This window comes from Lethenteron reissneri, chromosome 5 (genome assembly GCF_015708825.2).
Source record: "Lethenteron reissneri isolate LAM-NWPU_2019-01 chromosome 5, ASM1570882v1, whole genome shotgun sequence".
Taxonomy (NCBI): Eukaryota; Metazoa; Chordata; class Hyperoartia; order Petromyzontiformes; family Petromyzontidae; genus Lethenteron; species Lethenteron reissneri.
This window is the reverse complement of record NC_083783.1, coordinates 1,213,631-1,232,869: the sequence shown is the minus strand read 5'-3', so window position 1 is coordinate 1,232,869 and position 19,239 is coordinate 1,213,631. Positions and strand designations below refer to the sequence as shown.

General features: G+C 56.5%; 1 protein-coding gene across 3 annotated transcripts; it reads left to right on the top strand.

Moving 5' to 3' along the window:
• The first annotated feature begins 1,227 nt into the window (after positions 1-1,227).
• FAAH2 (fatty acid amide hydrolase 2) lies at positions 1,228-19,091 on the top strand. 3 transcript variants are annotated; one of them, XM_061566093.1, is made up of 12 exons: positions 1,228-1,309; positions 4,950-5,152; positions 5,562-5,644; positions 8,480-8,616; positions 9,171-9,380; positions 10,252-10,371; positions 12,393-12,528; positions 13,467-13,584; positions 14,162-14,281; positions 14,999-15,110; positions 16,437-16,631; positions 17,246-19,091. In XM_061566093.1, the coding sequence occupies exons 1-12, from the start codon at positions 1,279-1,281 to the stop codon at positions 17,431-17,433; spliced, it is 1,653 nt and encodes a 550-aa protein (XP_061422077.1). In that variant the 5' UTR covers positions 1,228-1,278; the 3' UTR covers positions 17,434-19,091. The 3 variants fall into 3 exon arrangements, with proteins under 3 accessions (XP_061422077.1, XP_061422084.1, XP_061422093.1); XM_061566100.1 differs by lacking the exon at positions 1,228-1,309 and adding an exon at positions 3,029-3,128; XM_061566109.1 differs by lacking the exon at positions 1,228-1,309 and adding an exon at positions 3,154-3,306.
• The last annotated feature ends 148 nt before the right edge of the window (positions 19,092-19,239 follow it).

The following is a 19,239-nucleotide window of genomic DNA, read 5'->3' as shown; positions in this document are numbered from 1 at the left end:
ATTTTTCCGCAATTGGCAAACCCCAATCATTAAATCTTGCGGGGTGGTGGTGCTGCGTCAAAATCAGTTATCGTAATGTCGAAGCAGTCGGAAGCTGAACGTCAGTTCAGACAGAGATTTTAGACGGTTTTATGAGGACCGGTGTGTTATGCCGCACCGGCGTACCGCCAATACTGTCCATTTATCCTGGAGGAATCCGATGAGCTATGGAAGAGCTATGGAGCTCTTTTTTTTCACAGGTGTCGAGTAGGCGTGGGTCAGCAATTCACAACAACGACAAACAATACACAAACACGACAGTCTTGAGCAGTTTGCAGGAGGGTTCATCTTGGGTGATTGACATGTTTTAGTCTATATATATATTTGTATGTGGCACGGATATTGAATTTGCGTACAAATCAACTGGGGCGGTGCCGCCGAGGCTCGGGGGTTTGAACCCAGTAGTCAGCCCTGGTTAATACCGTATGTTCGAACACCGAGCGCTCTTAACAGCGCGTTTAAACGTCGCGCACTCTCACGCCGCGTGCTCTAACCACCCAGTGGGCGTTTAAGGCCATCATCGTTTTGCCCAAGTAACGGTTACAAGTTTTGCCAAATTAGAAAATCACTCGTTTAGGATGCCTGCACACAATGATAGAATCATTGCCCATGCCACCCACCCGCTCTGTCAAACGAATGCCCCATTGTCGGCCGAGGTGCTCAGTCAACGTGTGCCACACAGGGACATCTGCCATTGGGGGCGAGGTCCCCCCCCCCTCCTCTTTCAGATGAGATGCCGGTCACACGTGAAGGAGGGGGGGGGCAGCTCCATCAAACACGAGGGTGGGGATCGGTGCACGTCGCGTGCTCCATGCGTGTGCACGATTCTTCCTCGTATTCAAAGCACCTCCTCGGGGCACGGGCAGCTGGCGAGATTGTTGGGGGGGGGGGCTGCTGCTGCAAGGAGGGTGTCGCGTGAAGAGAGGAAGATGCAGGAGAGGATTGAATATAGTTGCCACATTCTAACACCTGCCCACTCGAACGCATGCCAATTGACGGGCTGTCCCGATCAAACCCGGGACAGGTGGTAACCCTGCGACGACGAGAACGGTCAAGTGGAGGTAAAAAAAACCTCTGTTATGGCACCGCTCTCGATTTGTATAATTCGATTCGATTCTAGATTTAGGAAAAAGTACGATTCGCATGCTCCATGTATTCAATAGCGATGGGATAGGTAATCGATTCTAGTTTAATTAATCGCTTTGGAATCGGAAATCACGCGAAGCTCCGGCTTCCTGAATGAATCCTGAGAGTGGCGCTGTCAGGATAAGTGAGTGGTGCACGGGGTGGCTCAGTGTGTGGTGCACGGGGTGGCTCAGTGTGTGGTGCACGGGGTGGCTCAGTGTGTGTTGCTCAGTCTGGTCCATTGAGTGGTGTTCAGGGTGGCTCAGTGAGGCTCAGTGAGTGGTGCACGGGGTGGCTCAGTGTGTGTTGCTCAGTCTGGTCCATTGAGTGGTCCTCAGGGTGGCTCAGTGAGGTTCAGTGTGTGGTGCTCGGGGTGGCTCAGTGTGTATTGCTCAGTCTGGTCCATTGAGTGGTGTTCAGGGTGGCTCAGTGAGGCTCAGTGAGTGGTGCACGGGGTGGCTCAGTGTGTGTTGCTCAGTCTGGTCCATTGAGTGGTGTTCAGGGTGGCTCAGTGAGGCTCAGTGAGTGGTGCACGGGGTGGCTCAGTGTGTGTTGCTCAGTCTGGTCCATTGAGTGGTCCTCAGGGTGGCTCAGTGAGGTTCAGTGTGTGGTGCTCGGGGTGGCTCAGTGTGTATTGCTCAGTCTGGTCCATTGAGTGGTGTTCAGGGTGGCTCAGTGAGGCTCAGTGAGTGGTGCACGGGGTGGCTCAGTGTGTATTGCTCAGTCTGGTCCATTGAGTGGTGTTCAGGGTGGCTCAGTGAGGCTCAGTGAGTGTTGCACGGGGTGGCTCTGAGTGGTGTTCAGGGTGGAGCTCGGTGTGGCTCAGTGATTGGTGGTCGGTGTGGCTCAGTGAGTGGCGCTCATTCACATCTCGATCTCCGACGAGCTCCGTGCCAGTGACGCTGTTTAATTGGCGAGTCGCAGCGCTCGCATCTGGGGCGGAGTGCGGTCTCGGTGGGCTGGGGGGCGATAGCGAGGGGGGGCGATAGCGGGGGGGGGGCGTAGAGTGAGATGGGGGGCGGAGAGGGGGGGGGGGGCGTAGAGCTAGAGGGGGGGACGTAGAGCGAGAGGGGAGGGGGCGTAGAGCTAGAGGGGGGGGGCGTAGAGCTAGAGGGGGGGGGGCGTAGAGCTAGAGGGGGGGGCGTAGAGCTAGAGGGGAGGGGCGTAGAGCGAGAGGGGGGGGGCGTAGAGCGAGAGGGGGGGGGGTGTAGAGCGAGAGGGGAGGGGGGCGTAGAGCGAGAGGGGGGGGGGGCGTAGAGCGAGAGGGGAGGGGGGCGTAGAGCGAGAGGGGAGGGGCGTAGAGCGAGAGGGGGGGGGCGTAGAGCGAGAGGGGGGGGGGCGTAGAGCGAGAGGGGGGGGGGCGTAGAGCGAGAGGGGGGGGGGGCGTAGAACGAGAGGGGAGGGGGGCGTAGAGCGAGAGGGGAGGGGCGTAGAGCGAGAGGGGGGGGGGGCGTAGAGCGAGAGGGGGGGGGGCGTAGAGCGAGAGGGGAGGGGGCGTAGAGCGAGAGGGGAGGGGGGCGTAGAGCGAGAGGGGAGGGGGCGTAGAGCGAGAGGGGGGGGGCGTAGAGCGAGAGGGGGGGGCGTAGAGCGAGAGGGGGGGGCGTAGAGCGAGAGGGGAGGGGCGTAGAGCGAGAGGGGGGGCGTAGAGCGAGAGGGGGGGGCGTAGAGCGAGAGGGGGGGGCGTAGAGCGAGAGGGGAGGGGCGTAGAGCGAGAGGGGGGGGCGTAGAGCGAGAGGGGAGGGGGGCGTAGAGCGAGAGGGGAGGGCGTAGAGCGAGAGGGGAGGGGGGCGTAGAGCGAGAGGGGAGGGGGGCGTAGAGCGAGAGGGGGGGGCGTAGAGCGAGAGGGGGGGGGCGTAGAGCGAGAGGGGGCGGGTACCAAGGGCATCTCCGAGCGGAGAGGTCAGGAGGGAGCTAAGAAGAGAGGAAGGAGGCAGCGGCAGCAGCTGGGATCGCTCTACCCCTGCGTGAGTGCACCGAGCCGGGGGGGGGGGGGGTGCAGGCAGCAAGCGGGGGGCGTGCGGGTGGTGGCCAGGGTTGTTGATGGCTCTGCACAGGTCGACGTTGTCACCGCCGGCGCACCTGGGTCCGTCCCGTGACCTCCTTGCCGTCGGCGAGCCTTTGACAACTTCGCGTGGCCTCAAGGTGCACCTAGCCTGGCACAATCGCCGCGGTGGTGACGTCCCCGCCCGCTTAGTGTCGAACGGCGGCGGCGGCTGTTGTTGTTGTTGTTTGTAACCCAGCTGAGAACAGAGTTGGGCGTTTTTTGGGGGAGGAGGAGCAGGCGTGATGTGTTGGGTGTGTGGCGTTTCGTGCAATGCGCCATGAATCCGGCTCCCTTGGTTCGATTCGCGCTCACGGCCAACACCGGTGACTTTTAGCCGGATCGGTCCTGGGCCTTCTCTAGGTCGACTCAGCCTCAATCGAGTACCTGGTGCGGTGTGTAACATCGCCGCTAGGGAGACAAAGGCGGCCGGTCGTGGTGCTGTCCACCCACCTCCTCGTGTACCATTCCGGCCTTCATAGGTGCTCGCTAACAGCACTTGCAGCTATAGCTCTACGTGTCTCTGTCTCCTGCTGTGGTTCTGCATAGCCCTGCGTGTCTCTGTCTCCGTGTCTCCTGCTGTGGTTCTGCATAGCCCTGCGTGTCTCTGTGTCTCCTGCTGTGATTCTGCATAGCCCTGCGTGTCTCTGTGTCTCCTGCTGTGGTTCTGCATAGCCCTGCGTGTCTCTGTCTCCGTGTCTCCTGCTGTGGTTCTGCAGAGCCCTGCGTGTCTCTGTGTCTCCTGCTGTGATTCTGCATAGCCCTGCGTGTATCTGTGTCTCCTGCTGTGGTTCTGCATAGCCCTGCGTGTCTCTGTCTCTCCTGCTGTGGTTCTGCATAGCCCTGCGTGTCTCTGTCTCTCCTGCTGTGGTTCTGCATAGCCCTGCGTGTCTCTGTCTCCGTGTCTCCTGCTGTGGTTCTGCAGAGCCCTGCGTGTCTCTGTGTCTCCTGCTGTGATTCTGCATAGCCCTGCGTGTCTCTGTGTCTCCTGCTGTGGTTCTGCATAGCCCTGCGTGTCTCTGTCTCTCCTGCTGTGGTTCTGCATAGCCCTGCGTGTCTCTGTCTCTCCTGCTGTGGTTCTGCATAGCCCTGCGTGTCTCTGTCTCTCCTGCTGTGGTTCTGCAGAGCCCTGCGTGTCTGTGTCTCCTGCTGTGGTTCTGCATAGCCCTGCGTGTCTCTGTTTCTGTGTCTCCTGCTGTGGTTCTGCATAGCCCTGCGTGTCTCTGTGTCTCCTGCTGTGGTTCTGCATAGCCCTGCGTGTCTCTGTCTCTCCTGCTGTGGTTCTGCATAGCCCTGCGTGTCTCTGTCTCTGTGTCTCCTGCTGTGGTTCTGCAGAGCCCTGCGTGTCTGTGTCTCCTGCTGTGGTTCTGCAGAGCCCTGCGTGTCTCTGTTTCTGTGTCTCCTGCTGTGGTTCTGCATAGCCCTGCGTGTCTCTGTCTCTGTGTCTCCTGCTGTGGTTCTGCATAGCCCTGCGTGTCTCTGTGTCTCCTGCTGTGGTTCTGCATAGCCCTGCGTGTCTCTGTCTCTCCTGCTGTGGTTCTGGATAGCCCTGCGTGTCTCTGTCTCCGTGTCTCCTGCTGTGGTTCTGCATAGCCCTGCGTGTCCCTGTGTCTCCTGCTGTAGTTCTGCATAGCCCTGCGGGTCTCTGTGTCTCCTGCTGTGGTTCTGCATAGCCCTGCGGGTCTCTGTGTCTCCTGCTGTGGTTCTGCATAGCCCTGCGTGTCCGTGTCCCCCCTCCCCGTAGACCCCGCCATGCACGTGATGGAGCGAGTGGCGCTGGCGCTCCTGTGGCTGCTGTCGCAGACGCTGCTGCTGGTGATGGCCACGTGGCGCTGGCTCGGGCTATCGGCGCCGCGCGTGCCGCTGCCACCCCTCGACGCGTCGCCGTCGTCGCCGCTGCTGCTGCTGCCCGCCACGGAGCTGGCGGGACGCATCCGGCGACGCGAGGTGGGCCGGGCACTGTGATCCGGTGCCACCACGCGACCTACGCCTGCGTCGTGTTGGGGGCGGCGGGGTGGTGACGCGCCTCGTGGCAAGAATCGCCTGGGTTTAGATTCCTGATTCGGTTGCCTTTCTGTGTGGAGGAGAGATTGTGTGTTTTCCCCCTGTCCTGTCCGGGTTTCCACTAAGTTCTCCAGTCACCGGCCATAGCTAGCAACAACTAAAACACTGAAACTGGTATCGGCCAAAACATCCCAATGGAAAAGAAAAAAATCGCCCATTTGAAATGATGCGGGGCAGGACCCTCCGGAACATGAGCCTTGAGACTCGTTGAGGCTCCGCCGGGTGGTCAACGAGCGGAGCGGCACTCCCTCCGCCACACGCACGAGCGCTGCTGGTGTCGTGTGTGGTGCAGGTGCGGTGCGTGGCGGTGCTGAACGCGTGCATCGACCGCATCCGCGCCATCAACCCCGTCGTCAACGCCGTGGTGGCCGACAGGTGAGGAGGAGGAGGAGGTCCGGGGACGGGCCTGGTGACAGAGTGCGGGCCCCATGAACCCCGCGCTCCCTTAGGCGGTGTCGCTCTCCAGTGTGGGATCATGTGACCCGTGGTCTGTGAAACGGGGGTGCAGGGGGCAGTGTGGGATCACGTGATTGATGACCTATGAATCGGAGGTGCAGGGGGCAGTGTGGGATCACGTGATTGATGACCTGTGAATCGGAGGTCCAGGGGGCAGTGTGGGATCACGTGATTGGTGACCTGTGAATCTGAGGTCCAGGGGACAGTGTGGGATCACGTGATTGGTGACCTGTGAATCGGAGGTCCAGGGGGCAGTGTGGGATCATGTGACCCGTGGTTTGGCTCTGGTGACATTGATTGCTGTTGCGGAGCGATAAAGCATTGGGAAATGAGTCATCAGTTATGTAATGTTGGCCACACTGTATAAATCAGAGACGTTCAGAGCATTGCCGTAGTCATTGCTTCACACTCGTTTCTGTGGCAGAGCAAACGAGCGAGTCCGATTTAATCTGCCGGGGGTGTTTGGCAGGCGCACCTCTCCGGCTTCTAGATTGTGACATACTTCGGGCACAGTACTCCCTCTGGCTCTCCTCGCCCTCTCGAAAAAGCTGTCATTGCTACCAATTGCATCGGGATGCATCGCATCACAAAAATACACTTGGCTTGGTATTTGTGCTGTGGTCTAGGTGTGCATAGTAGTATTTAAAGCCTGAATGGGCTTTGTGGTGTTTTTCACTGTTGATGGATAGACCAGGTAAAAATGTGGCTCATCTGTAAAGAATGTACACCAACATTTAGTCGGTTTCCCCATATGATTCATCGGGGCAGGGAAGCGACCCTATTATCCACCATTGGGCAGCCTTTCTTGGACCCGCATCAGATAGCTGAGATGCATCAACAAGACTCTCGCGGCTTGCTACGGTCCCTCCACTGGCTTCCCACCATGGCCAGCAGGGTCAGCTACACGATCTCCTGTGGCATCGCCTCTACGTTAGGCTGTCCCCCCGTACCTCCGCTCTGCTGTCACCCTGCTGCACTACAGCTCATGATGGAGCTCTCCGCTCTACATCGAGGAGCATGGTCATGGTCACTGCCAGGCGTCGTTGCTCCGTGGTAGCCCCAGACGTCTGTAACGTGGCCATCATCATCGTCGTCGTCATCATCATCATTGTCATCCCACTGCTGCTGCACACTCGCAGCAGTAGTATTCAATGTACACCGACTCTTTCTCAAAGGCCCCACACCTCTTTCTCCTGGCTTTCGATTGACACTGAACTTGGCTCTGGGCCTTAGAGTTACGGTCATTCATCTCCATGAAATATTGTGCACGTTATAAATGGAATTGTATTATGATTAAAATGTCTGTGGACTTCTACTCTCGTTAAAGCCTCACAAAAACACAACTCCTCCCCCGTGTGTCAGCTGGATTTTTCTTAATTTTACTTAAATATTCCCAGCACTGAATTCAGGAACTGGAAGGGGAGTGTGGACGTTCGTAAACTTTATGATATTTTCACGGTAAAACATTTCGGCCGTAGTTTTTTTTTTACCTTGATCAAAGTTCACAGGCTACACGTAGCTGCCCTTCAATACCACAGATCCTTAGATGCGTGTGGTCAGATTGAACCCTTCACTGGACTCTTAACACAAACGATGCAAGTGTTGTGACTAACAGATGCCAGACTCGGAGCCGACGAAGGTTCTTGTAGGGCAGATACCAGTCCACAGATCGAGGAGACTCATTTAAGATCAGTTCTATTGTTTTTTTTGCAGGTGCCAATTTGCTGCTCTATTGCATTGATCACACTCCACTTTCAGAGCTCCTGGTTTGTTCATTGTGAGTTAGCAGAGCCGCGTGGCTGCCTTACAGGGCTCTGCGGGTAGGTTCTCGTGGTTGCGCTGTCACGGCCCAGCTGTTAGGTGTTTCCCTGGCCCTGTACCGCGTCTCGCTCTAAAGACCAAGTTGCCGAAGAAGCTCCCGGCGCTTGGGGCGGAACGCCAAACAACCCGCCGGCGACACGGCCAGAAAATGTGTGGGGTGTGCGGAGAAGCTCGCCGAGGGCGTTTGTGTGAATTTAACAGCCACTCATACGGCATCACCTTAAGAAGGCAAAGGAGCGGAACGTTGGTCCACTCTCTCAGCGTTTTTGCAGCCGCAATGTCAGCGGCAGCCACCTTTGAGCCCCCGCTCACAGCTGATAAGCTTGTCTCGTGTGTCCCTTTGGACTCTCACCATTGTGCGGCAATACGAACTGAAGAACCCCCATATCCACCGTTCGTTTGTATCTTGTCGCTTCGTGAAATTAACCCTCGCTATTTATGACGATCGATAGCAATTTGTGATTGTGCTACTTTGGGATTTTTGTTTCAAGAGACACCAAAATATCCTGAGACTGATGCGAAGTGCAGTATCGTGCAACTCTGTATGCGTGTCCCAGGTAGCGTTACAGCTCCCCGGGGTCACAGGCACCACGCTAAGAATCCCCGGCTTTAGTGGACTGACAGGGGCACTGAATGCCAGGGGGCAGCACAGTGGTGCCTGGCTTTGATTCCTGACCTGGGCGCCTTTCTTCGTATGTTTCCCCACTGTTCCGCATGGGTTTGCTTCGAGTTATCTGGTTTCCTTCCATAGATAATTAAAACCTGCAGTGTAACCGGTGTTGGCTAAACATCCCAATGCTCGCAATCACCCACAAATGCTGAATTGGGATCACACAGCAGCTGCATCAGCAACATCGCCCCTCTACTGCAGAAAACTTATCAGGACCCTCCTGAGGCTACCCCACCCTCATCACCCTCACGTGCCCCCTTCAGGTTTGTGGAGGCGCTGGCGGAGGCGGCGCGCGTGGACGAGAAACTCGCGTCCACCACGGGGGACGAGGAGAAGCTGGAGAAGGAGACCCCCTTGCTGGGGGTCCCCTTCACCGCCAAGGAGGCCTTCGCCATCCAAGGTAGGTGGCGCCATGGTGACGCTCGCGCCTCGCAGCAAGACGGTCCTGGGTTCCACTCCCAACTCGGTCGCCTCTGCGTGGAGTCAGTACCTTCTGTCTCTCCCTCCGCATGCGTGGCTTTCCTCCGGGTTCTCCCGTTTGTACGTACGTATGTACGGTGAACTTCTTTCGCACCGTACGCAGCCAACCGTGCTAATTGGACGTGCGATTCCTCCCGCGGCTAAACAAACACAGACTGTAACTGCTATGGGTCAAACATCCCTACGATAACAATGACAACGCTTGCTACTCAATTGGGATCGCACACGGCAATGTCGCGCCCTGCCGTACGTTGCCCCAATACTGCACGTGCCCAGCGGGTGAGCGAGCGGCTGGGCGGGTGAGCAGGCAGGCGGGTGAGTGAGCGGGTGGGCGGCTGGGCAAGCGAGCGGGTGGGTGAGCGGATGGGTGGGTGAGTGAGCGAGCAGGCGGATTAGCAAGTGGGCAGGCAGGTGGGCTAGCGAGCGGTACCGTCGAAGCGCTGTGGTGGTAGCGCGCGTCAACGTTGTGCCCAGGCCTGCCCAATTCATCGGGGCTGCTCAGCAGGAATGGCGTGCGCAGCCAGCAGGACGCCGCGGCCGTGGCGGCGCTGCGCCGTGCCGGCGCCATCCCGCTGGGCGTCACCAACTGCAGCGAGCTGTGCATGTGGTACGAGTCGAGCAACCTGGTGTACGGGCTCACGCGCAACCCCTACGATACGCGCCGCATTGTGGGCGGCAGTTCCGGTGAGTGCCCCTGCCCCCCCCCCCCCAACCCTCTCGCTTGTTCCGTGCGTGTTATGCCTGAAGATATAGAGAGGACCTTCTGATATAATGCCTTCATATAGAGAGGACTGCAGAGCTTGGGAAATTGTTGGCACAGGCTCCTTGCCGCCGCCGTGTCTGTGTGTGGTTCCTCCTTGCGCCTCCGATTCGCTCGCGCTCTTCGAGAGCGAGCGAATTCTGTGCACGCTGCAAGTTGAACTTTCGCACCATACGAAGCCAACCGTGCTCATCTGAGATGTGGGGGAAAGACAACAAACTAACCACAAAAAGCAGTGGTAGTCCTAAGGGCAGACAGGCCATGAGAATGTGGATCGTCCACCATTGGCTCAGGGCCACCGGCTGTGGTGAACGCGGCATCCCTGCCATCCCTGGGACAGCAAGGACGGTCACGGCATCGTGCTGGCTGCATTAGGCCACGGCAAGGCCCTGTCCATGAGGGGCGGCCACTGCTGTGACGGCTCAACTCACCGCACTTGCTATTCATGGTGGAACAGGGCCAGTTTCCCAAATATTCGCACCTCTGTCCACCCATCGGTATTATAAAAGGCCTCACCATTTATACCACTGCAGGTCGCTTGCGGTAGAGTAGGATGTGGCTACCCAAATCTTCCAAGGCATCTGGGCAGCGAGGACGAGAAGGGCAGATGTCCCGTAGTGAGAGTAACTATTGAGCCCGCCCGTGGCGGAGGCCATTTGCGCGAGCGAACAATTGCAGGGCTAGCAGCTTTGTCCACACTCGAGTGCTGAGCTGGCGTGATACGCGGCGGTGCGTGGTGCATGCTGAGTGCTGAGCACGGCGTGCCAAGTGCTGTATTGTGCATGTTGGGTGTAGGAGGCGAGGGTGCCGTGCTGGCGGCCGCGGGCTGCGCCGTCGGCATCGGTTCGGACATCGGGGGCAGCATCCGCATGCCGGCCTTCTTCAACGGGATCTTCGGACACAAGCCCACGGCAGGTGAGCACGGCGTGGGTGCGGAGCCGCCCCCCTCTGCCGCTCGACGCGCCGGTGTGCAGCGGGTTTCGCTTGAGAATGGAGGTGGCCACCCTGTCACAGACCAAGAGCCATAGAGTACCCCCAAGTTCTGCAAAGAGCCAATAGTATATTTAATAATATATCAGACTACTTATACAACTTTAATTAATTATTCTTTGCTACTGTGACATTCTACGTTACGCCCCTTCAATAGAGCCTCATGTGCTCCATGCGGCTTGGGAGCTGCATGCGGCTTGGTAGATGCCGGTTGGCCACCACTGCTTTAGACAATTTGGAACAATCTTGACTTAAAGCTTTCGTGACTGCAGGAATTCATATTCTTTGGGTCTTTCGGTAAAGTCACGTCGATAGGTTCCAAGAAAATAACAAAACAAATGTCTTTGAACCTATCTACGTGACTTTACCGAATGACCCAAACAACAACAATAATGTAAGGAGGCCCTTTGTCAATCCACCGCTGGATGAAGGCCTCCTCACGGCCGTGTCAGTCCTGGTGATTGTTTGATCAAGCTTCACCGCGCTGATCGGTGCCGGTTTGCTGATGGCGACAAAGAGTCAGGACAGGTTAAGATGTCGCTCACCTCTGACGTCGGACGTGGGTGGGAATCGAACTCGGGTCGCGGGCTTCATTGTGCGGTGCACGCATCGCTCACTCCCTCCCGGCCTGCGATGTCGCTACCCCTGGGTACTGTGCCGTGTGCCCGTCTACAGCAGGCTCTCACGTTAACGTTGCGTGTCGAATAACAATGCCGGTCCGTGCCCATTCTTATCCGCTTCTCTCAAACGTGCGGTTTTACAGCTTTACAAGGGTGTCGGCGTGAGTTGGTTGGAACTACGAGTCTTAAAGGATGTCTCGTGAATGCGCGGTAATGGAGCGAGCGTCGCCTGATGACCCGGGGCAGGTTTAGGGATCATAGTCACCGTCAGCCCTCCCCGGCAGTCTCCGCTGCTCTCCCTGTTGTGACCCAAACTTAACTCCGTCACTCCGCTCAACAAGTTGCCCTCGCTGCTCAAACCGAGCGTGTTGCTGGTAACAATTTCTGGCTGCGCTTCCCCTAGATTCGCCCGCGGGCAAGGGTTGGCGGATCACACGCGAGTGTTGCAAAACTCCCACATGGGCGTCGTCAAGTAGGAGCCATGCCCTGGCTCACCAGGAGAGGGCGGTACAGAAAAAATGTGGACCTCACCGAGGGGTTGTCAAACTCAATGGCACACCAGGCTGGTTTGGATTCAAATGCAACCTCGCATGGGCCACACAGTTGGGCCTATGAAAATGAAAGGCATAATAATACAATATTAATTTACTGATTCAAAATAAAAAAACGCGGGACAATAGAGTTTATTAAAAAAAATTGCATCAGGGTGTGCCAAATCCCCCCATTTCAGTGTCCGGTTTGAGTTCAGGTTTTTATTTAGAGGTAGAAGCTTTAAAAAAAAAAAAAGTTGTAAAAATTAAAATGCGTGGCAGGCCACAGAAAGGGGGCTTGGGGGACCGGGTCTTGGGCACGGGCTGCGTATTTTACATCCCTGGTATCGAGTGTTTATCCCTCGTACACATATATAGAAGACTGCAAAGCTTGGGCAATTGTGGGTAGCGCCAACTCACCGCATTGCTGCTGCTGCCTTCCCGGCTCGTCTGTGGTTCCTTCTCGCGTCTCTGAGTCGTCCTCTCCCTACGAGAGAGACCGGATACTGTGCGGCGCTATGTTACAAAAACATAATTAGAATTAACAACAGCTAGCACGTCCTTTGGGCGTGACACTCCCTCCAGCCAGCCAGCCAGCAAATCTTTTGTCTTGTGTAGTCTGAAGATGCTCGCCTCGGCGCATCGCACAGGAGGCCTCTCCGTGCCGCTCGTCTCCTCGGCGGCTCTCGGCCGACGCTGGCAGAGGAGCAGTGTTTGTTGTGAGTGTGTTGGCATCGGTGGGCGGTGCGGAGCGGCGGGCCCGCTGCTGACCCCCCACGGTCGTGCGCGAGTGCAGGGGTGGTGCCCAACGGGGGGCAGTTCCCCAACGCGTCAGGCGCGCAGGGCGAGCTCCTCGTCACGGGCCCCATGTGCCGCTACGCCCAGGACCTGCTGCCCGTACTGCGCATCATGGCTGGGCCCAAGGCTTCTCTGTGAGTGCTGCCCCCCCCCCCCCTCTTTCCACGTGGATCCTGAGCTCACATGCTGCTTGGGGTCATCCGGCCTTTCGTCCCACTTGTTGAAAGTGAACGATGGTTGATTCGTGAATTTTTTTTTTAGTTAGGCCACGTTTGGGTCATTAAGAACCTCCGCTGCCCAACATTGGATGAGAAAACCTACGTTTTAAACTCAATAGTAATTGGCTTATATAAACAACTTTCCCTTGCTGCAGGAGTGTGGAATGTACACCACTGAGTCTGGGCCGTAAACTTAAATTATGATCGTGACCCCCATGGCTCACGAGTGCAGGGACATGCCGAGCATTGACTCCCTCAATGGCACAGTCCAGCGGATTTGGTGCATTGCCGACAGAGTCGTTTGTGCACGCATCTGAGCAGCGTATTCCACGCGATAGCCATCGCCGCCACTGCTGCTCGGTGAACTACACCGGGCCCCGGGCTGCTGGGCCACACGGAGTTATGAGATGGCTGCATGGCCAGGGTGTGGGAGGGGTTTGTGGGCCCATCTGTGAGCACCGATAATGAACGTTATCCTCTTGTACCAGCGGGTTCGCTCTCGGCACTCCCACGTGTAAAATGCCAAATAACGGGCATTGGTCCCATGTACCAAGAGAGAGTTGTAAGGCTCCGTGAGGCCTTCCTAGGTGAGTCGTGGACAGTGCCACGTGCTCTGTTGAGCATGTGGTCATTGTGAAGCGTCGCTACCTGCACTGCATCGGTGGCGGCTCCAGGAGGCACCGAACGTTATTTTATTCACATTTACCAGAGAGAACACATTGTATGGTTTATTTTATTCTTGGAGAACCCTAACCTTGAAATGTCAGGAATGCCCCTCCACCCCCCTGTGTACTGCCTGTGTACTGCTTGTGTACTGCCTGTGTACCGTCTCTGTGCCATGCTGTACTGCGCAGCCTGAAGCTGGAGGAGGAGGTGGATTTGCGACGGCTACGGTTTTTCTCGATGGAACACGACGGAGGCTCCCCGTATGTGGAACGCGTCCATGCCGAGCTCATTGCCGCACAGAGACGGGTGAGCGAGTGAGTGAGTGAGGGAGGGAGTGAGTAAGAGGTCAAAGTGGAAGTGCTGCCATGTGTGGGGCCACGCCAGTCGCATTTGCAGCTCTGAGCCAGCCGTGAGAATTCTACATGGCTTTTAAGCAGGGCAAATACCTTCAATAGGATGCTCACTGTTGACTTCCTACAAAATAGTCCAGATTTTATGACTATAGAGACTTTATTGGTCGAGTCAATTCCCGACCAGGGTTTTAAATCATAACCAACTGAGTTGACACTTCCACGGTGCCACCCAGCTGTGCGTGTTTAAATATGACGGTCGCACTGTGGGTCCTCTGCTGCACGTCGCTGTGTGTCGCTGAGCGTGTGCGACCCGCCGTAGTGGAGTGGTTGGCGCACTGCGCAATGACCAATACAAATGAGCACATGGTGCAGTGTGTAAGCATCAGCACTGGAGAGACAAAGGCGGCCGATCGTGGCCAGCCAACCCTCCTGTGTCCTGCCGGCTCCTGTAGGTGCTCACTCAACAGCACTTGTCCCGACACTTTGTTAAGGCTACACGGGGGATCTTTGTCTTTACGGCCCGCGTGCAGGTGATCGTTCACCTGCAAGAGCGGCTCGGCGTGCAAGTGCAGAGCCTGGCCCTGGACAAGTTCAAGTTCTCCTTTCAGATCTGGTCGGCCACGATGTCTCTGCCTGGCAAAGATGGGAAGGTGCGGGCGGCGCCAGAGGAGCCACCGGGAGGCACCAGCTCTCCCGGCGGTGGCCAAGATGAGCACTGCGATGCGGGCGAGGATTTTTCCAGACAGCGTCGTTCGTGATGTGAAGCTGGTCACCAGCGTGTGTGTGAGCGGTAGCGTAGAGTTCAATTCCCACTTACGGCCAACACTAGTGATGATTTTCTGAACCGGTCCTGGGCCCCTTCCCTTGGCCGACTTCGTCTAAATGAGCACCTGGTGCGGTGTGTAAACATTGCCACTGGGAAGACAAAGGCGACCGGGCTTGGTGCTGGCCTTCATAGGTGCTCGCTAACAGCACTTGCCCCAAAAGTCTGTTAACGTTATACAAGAGGGGTCTTTGTTTGCCTGTGTGTGTGTGGGGTAGTGTGGGCAACGATAGCGCGCTGCATTACGAACGCGGCGACCCGAGTTCGGTTCCCGCGTACGAATATCCGAACCAGTCCTGAGTGCCTCCCCTATTTCAACTCAGCCTTAAATGAATAACTGGTATTCAGTGTGTAATAAACATCAGCACGAGGAAGAGAAAGACAGCTGGGCGTGGTTTTGGCCACCCACCCCTTTGTATGCCGTGCCGACCGTCATAGGCGGTCACTAACAGCACTTGTCCCCATAGCCTATTAGAGGTTATACGAGGGATCTTTGTTTTTGTTGCCGCATGTCGAGCGAGAGGCGCATGTGGCTGTGTTGCAGCCGGCTCAGTCGTTTGCGGAGCTGATGGGAGACCGCGGCCCCGCCGTCTCGCCCCGCAGGGAGCTCCTCAAGTGGCCCCTCGGCCTCTCCAGGCACACGCTGCCCGCCATCGGTCAGTCGCCGCCGCCACCACCGCTACACCGCGCTGCCGCTTGTGGAAACGCAGCACCTCTCACTACGTTTACATTCTTGGCTTCACGGTTACATGGCCTCCTCTGGGCTGGCATGGTGAGGGTCTTGTCGATTCTGCCTCTGCGGTTACCCCGGACCATCGCCGCGGCATCGCGGCTGTCAATTCCTGGGTTTGGCACCAAGGTCGCCGCCATGTGTTTCGTGTCAAACGTCCTCGCCGTTTTTCGTGGGCGGACATCACTGGGGTGCCCCGGTGGCGAGATGTTAACTCCCTCACCTGGTATGGAGGAGGTCGTGAGTTCAATAGCGACCCTGATGCATGTATATTTGGAGTTTGCGTGGTCACGTGGATTTTTCTCCGGATCCTCCGGTTCTTCCCTCCGCATTTAGAATCAACATCACGCGTTTATAGTATTGGGCTGATATGAATGTCCACATTATAAGCCACTTTGTTGAGCTATCATTTGTGGCCAGATCACTCTGAAAAAGAGCAATATAGCAGCTCAGTGTGACTTACCTGGTAGTTTAGTTTTTAGATTTTTAGTCGCGTTGTTGGGAACGATGGGGCCCTGTTGACTTGGCCTCTGCGGTTACCCTGGACCGCTCGGCTTGCGGACGTGAGTGTGTCGCGCGGTGCCGGTTTGAGGGCGCCCAGTGGGGCAGGAAAACACGAGACAGTGCGCGCAAGAGGAATGCTGTTGGGCAGCAACATACATCTGCACGACTTTTACGATAAAACTCCCGATGCGACCCGGACCGTGAGCGAGATGGCATTTTGCGTGCTCGTAGCATGCCGTTCTTTCTCTCGTGGTGAAACAACACCTTCTCGCTGTTTTGCCTGTTCACCCAATTGACCTCGTACGCATGTTGTCACAATCGGTTATTCGGTTTAAACATTTCAGAATGGCACTGACTTTACTTCTCATTTCCAGTTCCGACACCCAAGCTTCCGAGTGCTTTTTGTCATCCCTGTCCATTATTATATCGGTTCTCAACCTTTCCGTTGGACCGAGGCCGCATTTAGGTCTCACCGACTGTCATCGTAGAAAACTATGTTGTACAGCTACAGCGCGGCTTGCGACTCTGCTGCTAGCTGAAGCCAGATGAGGCTTGGGTCATGGGGGAGGAGGCAGCGGAGTATGCGCTGACTTGTGGCCCTGGCGCAGAAGCAGGTTCTCTTCTTTCGTCGACCACGGGGCACGGTGGTGCTCTATGCATCGTGAAATTAATTTGCCATTGCGGTAAAACCTTCCCAAATCGGACTCGATCAAGATAAATACGTGCCGCCCCTGTGCTGATCCCGCAGGCCTGGGCCTCATGGAGAGCCTGGCTAACCTGAACCCCAAGGCGGCGGCGGGGTTCGTGCGCCTGGGTGGGGAGCTGCGTGCGGAGTTGAGCGCGCTGCTGGGCGACGACGGCGTGCTGCTCTACCCATCTCACCCGCGCCCCGCACCCTTCCACAACGAGCCCATCCTCACGCCCTTCAACTTCGCGTACACGGGTGAGCGCCCGCGGGTTCTCCCGCGACGACGCCCGCGACGACCGGTGCCGTAGTTCACGCCACGGCGAGGGTAGCCATGTGGCGAGTCGACCCGCCTGCTGCCCAGCCAGCGATGCCACAAGCCATCGAGATCAGGACCAATGAAATCGGCTTGAGGTGGATTGTTATGTCGCTGCAGCATGACAGATGGCACGAGCTTGGGAAGACGTTGATCCAGCAGTGGATTAAGCAGGGATGACGATGATGAACTCAATTCAGAAATCGAAAATGTTTTGTCTTGTTCATACTGTGCCATTTCTGTTCCTCGTTTTTTGGTTACATTCAACGTGTTCGCCTGAATATTACTTGAGTGTAACATTTGTGTGCAGTTTTTGTAACCCGTAAACAACTGATCCTCACGTGCACGGTTCAATACTTTGTCAGAGTTTCTGCATGCGCTGAGCGTTGCTCACCGGTACATCGTTGGCTGCGCGCAGATGCTGGGTCAGCCCTCATTTGCCGAGCAATCGCTGCTCACTTCGCTTCCTCTCGGAAAGTACGAAATTGTTGAACCTTTTGATATTGATTCCCAAATTCCTGACGCGTGGTCTGCCTGCGGCCCACCTTCCCCGCAGGCATATTCAACGTGCTGGGGCTGCCCGTGACGCAGTGTCCTCTGGGCCTGGGTCAAGATCGCGTCCCACTGGGCATACAGGTGGTGGGCAATCATCGGCAGGACCGGCTGACGCTCGCCGTGGCACGTGAGCTGGAGAGGGGCTTTGGGGGTTGGGTCAACCCCGACCGCGACCCCGGGGCCAACTGAAGGCGGTGTGCGGGCGAGAGGATGCCCCGTCTGCCTCATCGCTGCGTGGGCTAGATGCACCCCACGAGATGGGTTACGCTAAACGGTGCAACTCTTAATTCAGTGCAACTGTTGCCTCCAGCGGGGTGTTGAAGCTTCATGTGCGCTAATCAACTTGCGCTCATCGGCATGGCCGACCAAACGTCGGACCGCCAAGACCCCCGATTTTGGCTCGATGGCAAGAGTGAGTCGCTTGGCACGACATGGGCTCCGTAAAGGGGACCAGTGATGTCGTTCACCCAGGAGAGCCTCAGCCGGGTGAGTCTCAGACTCCATTCAGGAGGGTGCTGCCAATGTATCACAGTCGGGGGGAATGCTGCTGCTATCGGTGATTCTTATTGGGTAATTTGTTTCAGCATTGGGATGTGTTTTGGCCAGAACAGCTACATTGTATGTGTGTGTGTTTAGCTATGGTAGGACACTGCAGAACCCGTAGGAAACCCACGCAGAACGGGGAGAACACACAAACACAGAAAGGTAGGAATCAATGCCAAGATTGTGACTAGCAATAGGGCACTTTGTACGTTATGTGTCCGTTAATGTGCCCTAGCGAGTCGCGGAGTGATGCTGCCACACACACATGAATGACATTCCTAGGTGAGGTCGGTCCCAGTCCCGCACTACCACTGGATTCGTGCGTTGTCCACCCCGTTGCGTCTGCATCTTGCTCCCACCGTTCCTTGTGGAGCCGGCGTGCGGTAGGGACGCCGCTGTCTGATGTCGTCGGTCCCGCGGCTGCACCGAGACACTGCTCTGAACCTTCACGCCGAGCAATCAGATTTCCTAACGGGGCTCGGTGGTTTATGGGGGTGCGATGGACGATGCATCGGTTCCTCGATTGCGATCGATTGCTAACACTCCTGATGCGTGCGTGGGGTTGCACGTGCGCAGAATTCGACCGTGCGCATGTCTCAAGTTTCGTGGGGTTTGCCTGACCCCTGCTGCCGCTACTGTTTATCTACTTTTTAAAAAAAATTACTTCGTGAAACCAGTTTTCTTTTTAAAAAGTTTGATTTCATTATATCCTCTGCCGTTTAGTGGAACGTGCACTCACTGCAAAACGCCACGAGCAAAGCGATCAACGTGGGAGACAATTAGTGGCACAATCTCGGGAAACTCCCAATCACCTCTGGCCATTATGACGACAGACAGAGCATGGCCCCAGAGCTGCACATTCCTCCTCTGCTCCCCCCTTGCGGCATCGATTGGAGGCTCCCCGCTGCCTGTGTTTGGGCTCCGCGAGAGCGCCGTGTGTGGGAACGTGGAAACCACGTTGGCATTAGCTGGGTAAATTTTACTGCACTGGAAACAGCAAGGCAAGAAGCCTTCCTTCACAGAGACGTAGATATATCGAGATATAGATATCACTGCTGAAGCAATACGTGAGACTGTATAATTATTGAAATGGAGATTAAATCCAAAATGCTGCTACGTAAAGGAGATGCGTTTGATATGGATGCTATGGCGTTGTAACGCAGGAGTTGGCGGTGAGGTATCGTAATTGGCGTGATGCCGGCGAGCGCCCTCTGTGTGTGTCGTGATGGCTTGTGACGTGATATGCTGTGTAACACGATACCCGCAGTAGTAAATGATTCAACATAAAAAAAATCTGCCGTGCCTCCTTGTGTATAAATGTTGAAATTCATCCACATGGTACGTTAGCCAACCGCGCTAATCTTCCTGCTTTGAGCGCTGGCGGCCGTCGGTGCTGTTGCGGTGAATGTCAGGGGTGGCTTCTTTCTGCAATGCTCACTCCCTTGTGCGCTA